Source organism: Dysidea avara, chromosome 7 (genome assembly GCF_963678975.1).
Source record: "Dysidea avara chromosome 7, odDysAvar1.4, whole genome shotgun sequence".
NCBI lineage: Eukaryota > Metazoa > Porifera > Demospongiae > Dictyoceratida > Dysideidae > Dysidea > Dysidea avara.
Window position 1 is genome coordinate 6,833,071 of NC_089278.1, and position 15,472 is coordinate 6,848,542.

A 15,472-nucleotide genomic window follows, 5' to 3' on the forward strand; every position below is an offset into this window, starting at 1 on the left:
AACAAAACCACAATCGGAACTAGTCGACTTCTTCCCTTGTAAAAATGAAATAAATTATATTATAATCATCGATCACATTCATTGAATAACTATGAGATTACAATACCTGCAGAATAAAATTACAAATCAAGTGCTGGGGATCTAAACATTTATTTCATTTGTTCTAAGACAAAAGGAGCTCTTTCCACTACACTGGCCAACAACTTGCTGATGTAGTCCTTTAGTCTGAATGCTTCTTCTTCCTTATCTTTGAGTAGCCTTATCAACTCTTCTTTGCTTGATGATCTAGCAGCTTTGGGAGTTGGTTGCTGTATAGCCTCAGTATGCTTATTGACTTCATATCTTCGTAGTGTGGTTAACAAGTGATCTCTCTCTACAGTAAGTGCTGATACCATTGCAATGTTTTCTTTAAGTTCTTTATTGAGGAGTGTGGTTTGTTCTTCTTTTTCTGCTAGTTGCAGCTTTAGGTTGACCAATTTAGCTACCTCCTCGTTCATACTGTTATTCTCCAATTTCAACTTTTTAATTTCAGTCTCTAACTCACCACTGGCGATCTGAAATGACCTTAACTGCTCTTGCAACTTCTTAACTTCAGTCTCATGATCTGTAGTTGCCTTGCTCACTGATGCTTGTAGCTTGTCAGCAGCCATGGAATTAGATAACATTTCTCTTTCCAACTGTGATATATCATGCTTCAGCTTTGCCTCTGTCTCTCTGCTAGCATCAAGCTCAACTTTTGCTGTAGACAGATGACTTTCAAGGTCAGCTACTCTTCCTTGTAACTTGACTATTTCCACTTCTTTAGCATTACCAGTAGATGTCAGTGTATTACTTAGTGCAGCCTGTGCAGCAATTAGTTGATCAACAGTTGACTGTAATTCATGTTTGCTTCTTTCTGTGGTGTGAAGCTTTTCAGAGATTTCTGTTTGTTCTTTTTCTTTTTGCTGCAATTGCTGTTTTAATAATGAGATTTGAACTGCATGATTATCGGCCATGCTTTCCTTGTCTCTTTCTACCTGCAAGAGTAACTCTTTCATTTCATCTTGGCATGTTTGTAGAGCTTCAATTGTTGCTGTTAATTCCTTCCGTGCATTTTCCAATTGAATAATCTTGCCTTCCGATATCTGTTCCTTTTCTACACTAGCCTTTAGGTCACTGGACAATTTCTCCATATCACTAGTTAGTTTAGAAGTGGTAATCTTCATTTGACTGTTAGCTACTTGGTATGCCTCTAATTCACTACTCAGTGAATTGTTACTGGCTTCTAATTTCTTAGAAACATCAGTTAACAACTGGCATTCCTCCTGCAAATCACTATTCTGCTTTTCCAAAGATTGACATTTCTTCTCCTTTGCTGATATGTCAATTTTTAACTCCTGCACTGAACTTGCCATTGATTCCGCAGCAATTGTAGAGCCACTCAACTCAGACTCCATTCTTTCAGCTTTATCCTTCAACTCTGTATGAGCTTCTAACAAAATGGAGTGGTCTTTTTGTAAGATATCAAGTTGGCTGCTAGTTTGCTTCTGCAAGTCATGAGAATTGGCCAATTCAATCTTTTGGGTACTAAGTGATTCTTGTAAATGTTTAGATGTTTCCTTGACTTGCTGTAGTTCATGTTGCAGTGTCACCACACTGGTCTGACTTTTCTGGCATTCATCTTTAGCTGTAGTAAGTTCTTCTTGTAGTGCTTTCAATGACACTGATTTTTGCTCACATTTTTTTGTTAACTCTGAAGTCACCAGTAAACTTTCATTCTGTTGACTTTCAATTTGTTTCTTAAGAATGTCAACGTTTTCTTCTAGTGCTTTATTGTGGGTAGTCAGTGTCTGTATTTTTAAAGTGGAATCTTTTTTAAATGCAGCCCATGTTTCCTCAATCGTGATGAATTCAGATTTTTTATGAGCCAACATATTTTCCAAACGATCAGTTTTATCCTTCTCTTGTTGCAACATGGTTTCTAATGTAACCAGTTTCTTGCTCTGTTCTTGCCTCTCATTGGAAAGTTTGTCTACTCCTTCTTGCAAACTTTTATTGGACGAATCTAGCTGCTGTGATCTCTTCTTCTCATTCACCACTACCTTAAAAATTTTCTCATGCTCATTCTGCTTTGTAGATGCTTCTAGTTGAGCTGCTTCTAGCTGCCGTGAAATATTTCCAATCTGAATTTGGTCTTCAAACAGCTTTTGTTCATGTTCCTGCAAAATCCCTTGCAGTTTACTACACTCTTCTTCCAATGTCTTCACCTTGCTGTGTAGTGCAGTATTAGAAGCTCGTAACTCTGCATTGCCAGATGTAGTAGACTTTAACTCACTTTGGTAATCAGCACAAGCACTTTCAGACTGACTGAGTTTGTCACTCAACTCTGTGTGATTCTGTTTAAGCAAAGTGTTAGTTGCCTCCAGTAAAGTTTTATCTGATTCAAGAACCTCTAATTGCATTTGCATCTTCTTTTGACTACTTTTTATTTGATCGATCTCTGCCAAAAGTCTTATTTTCTCAGACTCATTATTCATTAAAGCTTCTCTCTGTTGAGCTGTTTCATGACGCAATGAGACCAATTCACTATTAACACCTTGTTGGTGAAGTGTATGTTGTCGCTCCAGCTCCTTCTCAACTACTGCCTTTTGAGCTTCCAGAGCACGTACCTTCATAGACAACTTCATCTCAGAGCTTTTGTATTCAGAAGAAAGTCTGTCAAGTTGCTCACCTAAATTTGCCTCTCGATCCTCTAGTGTTCTATTCTTAGCTCTTATCTGATTCAATGCAGCAACACTAGTGGTTAACTGTTCTGTAGTATTATTCAATTTCTCTGTAGCTTCTTTCAATTCCTCAGAAATTGCATCCTTAGATGACTCCAGAGCAGACAACTGATCTTTGTATTGTAAACTTTGTGTCTCCAGTTCTGTCTTGTCTGCCTTGCAGTCATTGATGGTGTCTTGCAGCTGTTTGGCTTCATCTTGCAGAGTGAGTATCCTTGTTTCTGCATCTCTCACACTAGACAAACTCTGAGCTTCATTCCTTGTTAACTGGGCTATTTTGCTATCTAGTGAATTGCACCTTTCCTGTAATTCTAACTGATCAACTTTCCACTGTTCTTGTGCTTTTTTTAAGACTTCATTCTCACTCAAGAATTCATCCTGGTTTAATTGCAGTCGTTGAAATTGAGCAGTAGTTAAACCCAATGAGTCAGTTAGCTGGTTTTTCTCTTTTGTTACAGCATCACACAACTGGGTTTGCTCCAACAACTTGGCATTTTTGGAGGAAAGTTCTTTATTCAATTCTTCCAGCTCAAGGGATATATTCTGCAGTGTCACACTGTTTGTAGTAGAAGCTTCTTGCATTGAACTGATATCAGCTCTCAAGTGCTGATTTTCCATGGCAACTTTCTGTAGTCTCTCATGCAGATCACTTTCTTTTTGTTCCATACCAATTCTCAGTTCTAACAATTCCTTATTTAAAGAAGTCACCTTGAGGGAAAGTTCTTCATTCTTGATTCTGCCTTCAATAATTTGTTTTTCTAATTTGTGTTTCTGCTCTCTTTCGTTTCTGATTAACTTGTCTGTTTCTTCCTTGTAAGAATCGTATGTTTGTTGTAACTTAACTGCAGCTTCTTCCTTCTGTGACATGTTTGATCTCTCACTTTCCAATTCCTCTGTTATTTGTTTGTTCTCTGTTTCCATGGATAGCAGAGTGCTGTCTTTAGCTGCAATCATGTCATTCATTTGCACCTGGGTTAACCGGCATGCTTCAATTTCACTTTGCAGTTGATTTAACTGTTGTGCTTGTGAGGCATTGATTTCTTTCTCTTGGGCTAAATCTGTTTGTGCTTTGGTGAGAAAAGAAGTCTTTGTGGCTAATTCAGCTTTCAGGCCATCCTTAGCAGCATTGATTTCATCCAAGTGAAGTTGCAGTTCATTGTTATTGGTGCTCAAATGCTTCACAGTAGCCTCGTTATCTTCTAATGAATTATTAAGCCTGTCAATTACCTCATCTTTCTGCTGCAGACTGAGTTTCAGTTTCTCCAATTCACCAGTTATAGCATCATCTAGTGACATGTAGCTATCACCAGTAGCACTCTTGTCAACTTGGGATGATACCATGGAGGAAGTTTTGAGAGATAAGGTGTCCATGTTGTAACAGGAAGTATCAGTGTCATCTTCAGCTGTCAGCCAAACTGTTGAAGGTGCTGTACTCGAATACTCTGAGCTGTTCTCCACTGAATGAAACTTGACTTCTACCGGAGATGTCACTACACTAGAGCTACTAAATGATGTGCTGAGCCCTGCCGATTTGCCACTTTCTGCCCTTGCAAGCACTAATTTAAGATTCCCAGTTTTCTGCTGAAGGCTATCTACGGCCTGGCTCAGAAAGAAACTTCTACAAGAAAAGCCATTTACCTCTAAAATTTCATCTCCTGGTTGTAAGAAGTGAGAAGCAACACTCTCACTCTTAACAGCTCTGATAACTAGACAACTTCCACTGATGGAGGACACAGGAAGTTCTACAGTTGAATAACTAAAACCAAGTTCAGGATTGTCCTTTCTTCGCTCCAATTCACAGGTAATCACTTGCCTACCACTGAGTTGTTCAAAGAGTGGAGCACGTACCCTAGGTGCTAGTCCCATTGCAAGGTGGCTAAGCTTTTCTTTGATAAGGGGAGGACTTGAGGAAGGAGAATCTTGTGATTTGTCAGTCTGTGTAGACCTATTTTTAGTTGTAACAGATGGCATTTTCCTTCTTTCATCTGCCAATGAACTACTTAACTTGCTTAACTGCAAATTTCTATCATTTAGTGAAGATCGTAAATCAAAAACCAGTTGCTTTTGTTGACTGTTCAGTTTTCTTGCTATTTCAAGTTCATGACTTAGTAAATTAGCTTGGGATTGGCTTTTAATAAGCCTGGACTTTTCACCAGAAAGCAGATGATTCAAGTTGGTTATCTCTTCTCGTTTCTCAGCAAGCTCTTCCTCCAATTCAATACAGTGCAATCTTTCTTGCTCCACACGAGACCTCAAGTGACTTATTTGTACTCCAAGAGCATTCCCTTGGCTCTGAGTCACACCTTCTCTACCAGCTAGGCTGGCTTGCAGATTGGCTATCATAGCATCCTTCTGAGCAAGAATCTTCTCCATTCCTGTCATTGCAGCAAATGATATTGACCCTTTGTCCACCTGTGCTCCCTGTTTGGATTTTAGTGCTTGTTCTGCAGCCAACATGTGACCCTCTGCCTCTAGAACTTCTCTGGATTGTTCGGTAACCCTAGCCTCCAGTGTTTCGTTCTGTTTCTCTAGTGATGTATTCAACTGTTGTAGCAAATCTATGACTGCATTCTGCTCCTTCAAAGCTCTCTCCAGTATTTCTTCTCTACTAACTGGAGTAGCTGCACTGTTTACCCCTGAGGAATATGACTTGAGGCATGCAATTAATTCAGCTCTATCAATCAGCTCTGCTGCACACTCCTTGTCAGAGTATTGCACCACTGCAGTTGAGTCTTGGTTGGTGGTAAGCTGTCGTGCTGCCTGTAGTGAACTATCAGTGTCCACGTCTTCTATATTACTACTTGGTGCCTGTGACCGACTTGAATCAGCTGTAAAAGAAATTATTATAAGAGTAATAATTCTACAGGTATTTTTACCATTAAAGGGCTGAATATGATCACGACCAACATTGATGTCCTTTGGCGTGTTAGAAATTTGCACTTGATCCTACATGCATCAATGACATAACATACAAACTGTGTTTATAAGTTACATTTATTAATTGATGGCTTGCACTCCTGTGCAGTTCAAATCGATATGCTGATGGAGGTCTCCATTTTAGTTGCGTTATTAATGGTAGTTCTGTCATGTCCATTATCCTTTCAGCTGTATCAAAAATAATAAGTAAAAAAATAAAAATAAATTTTAAAATATTAAGCTTTTCGTACTTCTTTTACCTTCACCAGATGAGCTCTTCTCTACTAATTCATACTTCTGGTGAGATACACGGAGCTTTTCCGATATCATTTTCACAAGCTGCTGACAGCTAGTAGAAGGTGTTACAATCATACTGTGGAACGACTCAGTGCCATTCTTTCCTTCTGCTCTGTAGAACACTTTCAATAAACCACTTTTCCTCTGACCAAGTTGAAAATAATTCTGCTTCGCATTTGAGCTTTTCCACATGCTCTTTATGGCTAATGGACATTCACTGTCTGCAAGAATCCTGTCTGCCGGAAAAATAATGGTGTGGCTCAGTGATGAATGATATTAGCAAAATACGTTATTACAAATACATAGGCCTAGTTTATACTTACTTGACATATCGTTAGATATTATGGAGAGCTGGTAACAAAACGGTTCCTCTTTCCTTCTGCATTTCTCCAGCACTAACTGCACAACCTCCGCTGCTGTAGTGCTAGTGGTGGCTGGGACGGAAGCCACTCTCTCTTGTACATCACTGAAGGTGTTTCTAACGTGTACCTCGACTCTGCCTCTACCCGCTCGAGTAAACATCACTCCATGACCGCGCCCACAATTACAAGCTATTAAACACATGCACGTTGCTATGATACGCAAGTCCGTATATTCGTTGCAAAATTAGACTTGCTGGTTTTGCTTTTTCCCACTCTCACTTGATGCTGTACACCATAGGTGCAAGCCTCAATGGTACAACCTTTTATTCAGAAAGACTGCATTCAGATATGAATAGCTGTTCTTCGATCTGCAAAACTGTGACAGGGGGTGGGGCTATAGCCTTCTGTCACCCATCCTAATTGTAAGTGTGCTGAACCTGCAAAAGTGACTGGTTTCCCTGCAGCCTAGAATTTCTTTTTAATTTGATACATACTGAGAGACTATACTGGTGATGGGATATTGGCCTGGTAAAGCATGAGGTTCCAGAGTGGTGACTGGAGAGTAAGAAATTTCCTATAGTCGAAATGTAAAGAAACCATATGTGATGTTTCAGCACTTTCATTTGCCACTTCCTGTCCATTGCTAAGAGCATGAAATGGTATGGCTAAATCTAAGATATTAGTAATAATTTTATTTTTCTATTCTTCAAAAACATACTCTCAGTTTAGCATCCCAATTTCCTGCCCTTATAGTGGTACATTGCATGGATAGCTACATTCTTGCAACCGTTTCCACACTATATAGGGATGTAAGCTCCCACTTATTACCAGACTACTGTTTAGGATTGTTTATAGCATTATTTACCCTGTTCAGTTGATAGGACAGTGAGGGGTGAATGCAAAGCTAGCTATACAGTGATTAACTGTGAAGTGGAAAAAACTCAGATAATTCCCTCCATGCATAGCAACCTTTTAACAGTGCACAATAGTTACAAGTTAAAATATACTTATACAGGTTGAACACAGTGTATGTGTGTGCAGTGTATGTGTATGTATGTCTGTGTGTGTTAGTACATGTGTCTGTAACCATGTGACTGTGTGTATGTGTACTCTGCAACAGTTCTGCTAAATGCTAAACTGTGCTTCAGATACATTGGGTTCACCGGGACCTTCTATAGAAAACCTTTTCATGCATTCTATATACACAATGACATACAATGTTTATCCATGCATCTACCATGCAAGTCTCCTTGTGTTATTTGCTGCATGTACTAATCATGGCAAAATTTCTGCTTGTTGTATGCCGGCATATTGTCAAGTGGCTGCTGTAATATGTTGTTAACAGTTTGTAAAGCTAAGCAGCTATATACAGGGTAGTAATAATCTTAGCTCTTTCATATGTGATATTGAACACGAGAAGAGTAGCAACCACTGCTAGTTTTAATGCATCATATATAGTCACAAACCACCAGCTATACATGCACATTCAATCATGTACAACCTAATCAACATGTGTGGGGGATGGGACAATCATTTGGCAGCAAAGGAATCAGTGACTGGGGAACTATTTATTTCTAAAAGAGGTCAAGAGCATCATATAATATTTGGCATCTGAAACAAAATGACTATACAGCTAGCTACTACAATGGATATATAGTCATAATAAGAGAGGCTGCATCTAAGAACCACTGGTAGCTATGTAGATATAGTTAGCTACGTAGATCCTTCAGAATACAGTGAGTCAGCCGAGAAAGAAAGTATAATTATTATGTGTGATTGCAGTACAATACGCTAAGGGGTCTGTTTGAAAGTTCAACTAACATTTAATCATCAACATTAGTGGGTGGACTGGCATAATCTTCCACTTGGTTATCCTCATTATCACTAACTTCATCTTGGTCAACTTTCTTCCTTAATTCTATCAGGTCAGGATTACGTACCAATGTATACGCTAACTGCCATCTCTTCTTAGCTCTATTTGTAATTGTAATGTCGTCATCACCTATGGCAGATGCAGCCATGACCAATGGAATATGTAGCTGAGTTTCACTATAATATTTAGTGGTGGTGATCTTCTTAACTGCTGTTAACACAACTACAATACACACAAGTCATTATGTGACCAGCATGCAAGTAATAGTTACCAGAAGAATCTTGAAATTCTTCTTCCATAGATTTACTCTTAGTCTCAGCTATCACAGACAACAAGTAGACAAACACATTGATAACTGGATTATTGTGAATGGAGTCCACCACCACAAGGCCAGCATATGAAAGGTGACCTGTGGATATATAAGATTTGCAACTACAAACATGTAAGTATGTAAACCAGTACAACTGCAATATAACCACTGGCTTGTTAGTTGTTTTGGGTGGGATTTGCAAATGCCCCCAAGCGCTGATAAACTATAAGCAATGAAACAATAGGTATTTTAAAATAAATAAATAAATAGATGTATCTAACTTAAGACTGAATGAATTATTCTGTATGTTACTAGCTACTTACAGTATGAAGACATGTATAATCATTCCAGTACTGCAGCTTGACATCAGACTAACTATATAGCCCTATACTGGACTGACTACTATATGATTGAGGGTAAGCAGACTTGTCATGTGTAGGTGAATTATAGCTGCTATACATTTGAAAATTTGTAACTTTCAGGTCCCATAATTATGTTGTTCTATTTGCAAGTCATCTAGCCTAGTAAGTTATAAAACCAAGGTAGCTGCCTCTGTAATAAAAATTTGAATGAAAAATTTGTTGAAATACAATAGAACATTCATATTCTAAATAGAAACTGCTTATTCTAATACAGCAGTCATACATGCCTTGCCTACTAGCTACACTTTGCTCACTAGTATGACAATGTAGACATAGGTTGCCATTAGAAAAACACATCTAAACTCTTATGAGAAACATGGAAAGTATAATATTTGGACTGGTAGGTCTATAGCCATATATAGGAGGAGTTTAAGTAGCTACAGGTTTGTAATGAGCCATGCACAACTGATCTACAGGATATTATGTACACATACTATGACTATAGATTTATGTTAATGTAATAATTATATTCATAGTGAATTTTGTTTATTGCATCTAATTTATGTACGTATATGTATGTAATTGAATGGCTTCTAAGCCTCAACCCAAATCACATCATAATCATACAAAAGTGTCAACATGCTTTATACATACCTTTATCAAGCCACTCCCAGCCTTTGATGGTCAAAGCAGTATCCAAGCGACACAAATAAAACAGATTAACAACAGCTGATATTAAGACACGTTGGATGGCCTTGAAAAGCCCAACCAACGTATAATAAAAGAGGAAAAAGAATGTGAAGAAGTGAAAGAATCTCCTGTGGTAACAGCCACAAACAGACATTAATGTGCATGATGCCATTGTAACAAGATATTCCTACCTGTTATCAACATGTGCTCCATTTTCCTTAACAAAAAAATACTTCACAGCAAAATATTGAGCGTAGTAAATAGCCAATCCAATTGAAAATGATGCACTAGAGTAGTATATACAATAAACATGGCACAGGGTCAGATGACATAACTTACATAAAAAATACTACACGTTGCAACACCCACTCTCTTATCTCTTTAAATATGGCCATGGTAGCAATGAAGATAATGATCACAAACATTAGTATGCCAAGTACCACAGTGTATATAATCCATGCTATAAATAGTAACATAAATTATATATAGTCAATAGTTGGATTACCCCAAATTGCCATTCCAGTTTGAATTCCAAAGTAACGTATTGAGCTGGTCTGGGACAAAATATTTCAAGACTATGTGTCTGTAGTGCAATAAATTACCAGTGTACGGGCAAACGGTTTATTCCTTTTGCCAGGTAAGAAACTTCTATCTCCTTTCCACAACAATTTACAATGACGTCTACAACACCATCATCATAACAATGACATGCCATTAGTACACTCACACCTGTACGTGGCCAGTGAACCAATAATTCCAATGAACACCATAGAGAAGCTCACAAGAGGGAAAAGAACAGAAAAGAAGTCTGTTTAAGATAGCATAATGTTATACAGTGTACAGTAATATTAGTAGCTCACAGCTGAGGCCAATAATAGCATTAGTCAAGTCATGATATTCATCATCAAAGGAAGTTCCTCTCAGCCCTTCCTCAATTTCATAGGATAACAGAACCAGTACATTAATCATTTGAAATGTCAACTATTCACATAATATAACATATTCAAATGGTCATCATCACCAAATTATACCGTAAATAATGCTATGGCAATAACAACTGCCACAGACAAGATCCGGACAGAATACTTGAAATCTACAAGGACAACAATTAACACACAAACACATCACATCTCAACATACAAGGGTCCCACTGGTACAGGTAAGGTTGAATAACAGCAAGCAACTTGTTAGATGGAACTTTTGGTGGTGGCCTGTGAAAATAACACTTCAGTTATACAGCATGCTACACATATACAGTTGCTGATGATGAGGATTAGTAAACACTATATAGCTAAATTTGCAAGCATCAACACAAGACTGAAGCATCCCTGTCATTGACAGACCACTTTTGTGTGTATGTATGTACGTGTGTTATGATGGTCATACAAAAAGTACTGGAACTGTATACATAAAATTACACAAGATCTCAAAAAGAACAGTCATATATTCTAATAGAACAGTCATTACATTGAAGAGATTGCATTGAGTATCCACCACTGAAATTAATTCCTACATAGCACAATTAATAAAGACCACTCAGAAAAGCATTTTGATAATGGGATTCAGATATGTATTGTTATAAAAAATGACTGAAAATTGAATGCAACATTTTACAAAATGCCTGCAGCTTCTGAGAAGTTGTACCCCCCTTGTGATATTAGTTCTGTAGGACCTACTGTGGTAGAAAATTTTACCAAACTAACTTTCAAAGGTGGCAACAATACAACTTACAAGTTTAGACTGGTCATAATTATTAATTACTACAATTATGTATAGAAAATCCCAGACAAGTGGTCACATGATCCACAAATAACCAGCAGATGCTTTTGTTCCATTTATACAATATTATATCTTTATGTTGACCTGTTAAATATCCTCTTGACATGCCCAATATGATGTTTAATTGTGTGCTGAGGTGGAAATGGCTACACAAAGGATATCACTCATGTCTATACACCATTACTGTATACACTTATTTCACCTTCCCTAATATCAGGTACACAACAGACTGTACTCCTCTCCATATAAAGAATCCTCCAATGAAGGCATAGCAGATGCTGTTGATAACACATGCCACAAGTAGGACTGCTCGTTGGGATCTACGAAGAACCTGTAAATGAGCTTGTACAGTAGCAGTGGCATATCACATTAAGCTGACCATACCTGAACATCAATATCATCTATGATAGCATCATCACAACTTTTACAGGTTAGTACCAATTGTATAAACCTAAGACAATTTAGGTAACTTTCTTAGTATCACAAAGATCTATCATCATAAATAACAAACGTTTGGCGCAACTTTAAGTTTGATGTGGTGAAACAGCAACTAAAGCATGCAATTTGGGGACACATAGCAAATACTGAACAATATAGAATAGCTAACCAGCTAATAAAGATTGACAAGTTTCCTACTACCTTCATTACTCAGTATTAATATTAGGTAATTTGGTCGTGCAGTTTTTGCTATATTTTTGCACAACGTCACATATAGGCTCAAACTTTTGTTTATCTCACAGTATCTGTTGTAAATAATGGTCTGTCTGGAACTTCCCTCCCTCCTATTTAACATATCACCTGCCAGCAGCTGAAACTTACGATAATGAAACATACACAAGTCCAACAATTTGGGATAAAATCTGAACCACTCCATGTATGGATGCAAAAAGGGCAAAAAATGTTAGAGGAAATATCATCATGACACCAACCAGAGCAGCTCCTATCAATTAACACATACATGTCATCATAACTGAGTTAGTGATTTAATAGTCACCTTTCCAAATATTGGTGACATAGCCATCACTTTCCAAAACACTTCCATCCAATACTAGAGACAAAAATTGACCAGCAAGAGCTCCAAAGGTTGCAGCATAAACCCATCGGTCTTTTGTTTCATGAATTAAATTTACCGGCCTGTAAAACATATGTAGCTATTGCAGATGTGCTATAGCTACCACCTAAAAGTACTAAATTTTACTGCTCCAGTCAAACTATAGGTGCTACCATAGCGGCACTTCAGTTTTAACAGTGTATATAGGAGTGAACTGTCAACTGCATGATGGAATGATTATACATACGTAGACATGCAAAACGGTTGATATAAGTACGTAAGTAAAATCATATCCGCCGGCAGCGTAGAACTATTTAACCTTTATGTAATGTTGTAATGTTTGACCATGTTATAATAGTGAACTTTCAATGTGAAATCACAAGCCGCATTAGTGTTTCCCCTCTTTTAAGGCAGACAGTCGGCTGTCTCATGTTCACCTATACTGTCATTGCAACTTACACAGGAATCCCAAAATATCCAGCACAAGTTGTTTGAAATTTGTTAGTTCTTCTCTGCAGTAGTGAGTACAGGAACAAGACAACAATCTATGATGATGAACTGTGTCAAATTTCTCACAACATTTGAACATCTTACTGAGTAGATTAAAAGAGCCACAGTGAATCCATCATAAGTGTTGCACCTGTCGTAGAACAAGCTAAATTATAACGCGATCTCTGATTATGCGGCACTTCGTATAGCTATACTGGTTAATCACAATCCTAAAACAGTAAGTAATAAAATAGCTACTCACTGCCCTTCTTCCTCAGCTATGTACACCGTGCAGTTGTTAGAGTCGGCACAATTTTCCATTTCGTCCAACTTCTTGACGAGCTCACGACTATATACTCCAAGTAACGCTTGCGCGTTCCGTGTTCAGGTCACAGGAATCTATGGTTTGACGCCGGGAATCTGCATGAAGTAATTTATTTGCAACTCGGCACGTGAATAGTTTCATAATAGTTTCATACACTTCAAAAACATGGTGAATAATTATTTCACATTGCTGATTGCATTGTTTCTCATAAAGGTCCTTGCCAGGCCATGTATACATTGGCCCTACAGTTCTATATGTATAAGCTTAACCCCTTATAGCAGACACTATATTAGAGCAGGGGTGGAGAAATAGGCGGGGGGGGCAGTTCAGTGGAATAGAACATTCAGTGGAATCATATGAGTTAGTTCTGCTATGCAATTAATTCAATCTGTCTCCATTAACACAGTATATCTATAAGTAATCAAGAGCATGAGTCTGTCTGAAGTGTCTTCATTTACTACTGTATCTACAGTATCTTAATGATGGTCATTGTTATAATATTATAGGAGTATATAGTGCATGTACCACTGAAAATACTCTCAGATTCAATCTCAAAGTATTCAAATCTCAAAATTTTACTTGCCCCCCCCCCCCCCCCCCTTTTACTTTTGAGTACTGTTCTCCTCCCCTGATACACTCAGTATAAAACAAACCTAAAATTGATCTGCTCAGTCAAAATTTTAAATAAGCAGTTACTGGGCGCATCCCCTAAAGTCAAGGGATCCCCCTAAAGTCAGGAATCTCCTAAAGTCGAATGCTCAGGGAAACTACTAGACGCGAAAATAAAAGCCTTTCGGTTCAGTCACAGCATGGTCACAGTAACCACTTCCTTTTAAATATTAGCTTCACTATGAGCTAGCTATATAGTATCAGGCAACTGGCTACAAAGTATAATAGATTAATTTATATAGCTTCTTTTCATTTTATTTTTATATTCACACCCTTGCCATACCCACACAGGTTCTTCCTTATAGGACCAAACTGCATGTTGTCGCATGTGACCGAGGACTATCATACTTTCTGTAATTTATGTACTTTCACCATTTCATAATGATGGTCTTCTCTCTTTGCGAAATAGCCTGTGGTGGGTCCATAACTTTTTGAAAGGGATGGATGCATGCCTTGCATGGCAACTCAGACTGCTCCTTGGGGCAGGAACTGAAGCTACAGGCCTAGTGTACTGATTATAAGCAACAGTTGCATGGGTCACTGTTAAAATATGCACAGCTCCCTGGATATCCAGGGAGCCTGGAGGAGACTGAAAACAGTTTCCAAGAGTCAAATAATTTAAAAGGAAATACCAAAAGCATGCACCATAGTACAATATAAAGCTAGCAATTTAGTGGTAAAAATCCTTTCGATAATTAACTAGCTAATTGCCTTCAGTTACCATAAGGGGTGCAAAAGTTGCAAAGTTCACCATAATCAACACTGCAAGTTTGGATTAGTGCATTGTTTGCATTCAAACTTCTGTAAACATGACGTGCATCATAGTCTGGTATGTACATGCTAAAATTTGAAACAAGTTTTATATAGCCCTTGATCCACCCTATAGATGTATCTCAAACCATATTTCAGCTGTATGGATAAAACTATCTGTTCACTGCATGTATCATAATTGCACTGTGGCAAAGCATAAATCACTAGTCATAATGTGCTACCAAAGTATACCATGTGCAGTATAGTGGTCCAATGGAATTGGCTATTTTTCAGTGCATGCCTTCCTTACTAGTTGATGTAGAGGAAAGTACAGTATAGCCAACAGACAACACAATTTACATTCAGTTTTACATGCAGTCAATATGTAAATAACATCATTATGAAATTTACATGCAGTTGTATAGGAGCTACACAAAGGGAGGTGTTAAATTATTTGCTTTCGCATATCCAAGACAAAACTCTCTCTCTCTCTCATCTCTCTTTTAGGGTCTACCACATGCAGCTTTAATAAAATCCCTTTTGAATGTTCTATTAGAGTAGTTGACTGTTTTATTAGAGTACTTCAATTTTTTAACAGCTTTGATTACTCCTAAATTACTTCTTGCTGATTCTTAGAAAGTTTAGTCTTCCCCTTGCTCTTTCCATCTTTCCATTCTACACTTATACTAGGAAGCTTCTACATAGCAATTAATATTTTGGGGGGGGTACTTTGGTACCCCAAGCCTATACCTCATAAATTGGTTCCCATTTCAGTCTGTTGGGTACCTTTATTTTCATAATACACATGCAATTCTCATGACAACATGTAGATAATAA

At 37.8% G+C, this 15,472-nt stretch overlaps 2 protein-coding genes and 1 long non-coding RNA gene across 4 annotated transcripts; 1 reads left to right on the forward strand and 2 right to left on the reverse strand.

The window, feature by feature from the left end:
• Positions 1-36: 36 nt before the first annotated feature.
• LOC136262437 (early endosome antigen 1-like) lies at positions 37-6,591 on the reverse strand. Of its 2 annotated transcripts, none has more exons than XM_066056709.1 (5): positions 6,299-6,591; positions 5,939-6,211; positions 5,755-5,867; positions 5,639-5,708; positions 37-5,590 (listed from the first exon to the last, which is right to left on the reverse strand). In XM_066056709.1, the coding sequence occupies exons 1-5, from the start codon at positions 6,537-6,539 to the stop codon at positions 150-152; spliced, it is 6,138 nt and encodes a 2,045-aa protein (XP_065912781.1). In that variant the 5' UTR covers positions 6,540-6,591; the 3' UTR covers positions 37-149. The 2 variants fall into 2 exon arrangements, with proteins under 2 accessions (XP_065912781.1, XP_065912780.1); XM_066056708.1 differs by having other exon boundaries at positions 5,930-6,211.
• A 1,096-nt stretch (positions 6,592-7,687) lies between these two features.
• On the forward strand, positions 7,688-9,862 carry LOC136262507 (uncharacterized). The gene is made up of 2 exons (XR_010704224.1): positions 7,688-8,652; positions 8,872-9,862. It is a non-coding gene; the product is annotated as an uncharacterized lncRNA (long non-coding RNA).
• Positions 7,888-13,302, reverse strand: LOC136262468 (stimulated by retinoic acid gene 6 protein-like). Its single transcript, XM_066056745.1, has 19 exons — positions 13,154-13,302; positions 12,997-13,042; positions 12,862-12,947; positions 12,346-12,485; positions 12,171-12,291; positions 11,736-11,802; positions 11,554-11,682; positions 11,436-11,497; positions 10,713-10,783; positions 10,604-10,665; positions 10,433-10,553; positions 10,302-10,380; positions 10,175-10,253; positions 10,078-10,126; positions 9,912-10,032; positions 9,764-9,859; positions 9,537-9,700; positions 8,482-8,619; positions 7,888-8,432 (listed from the first exon to the last, which is right to left on the reverse strand). The coding sequence occupies exons 1-19, from the start codon at positions 13,210-13,212 to the stop codon at positions 8,161-8,163; spliced, it is 1,962 nt and encodes a 653-aa protein (XP_065912817.1). The 5' UTR covers positions 13,213-13,302; the 3' UTR covers positions 7,888-8,160.
• Positions 13,303-15,472: the final 2,170 nt, after the last annotated feature.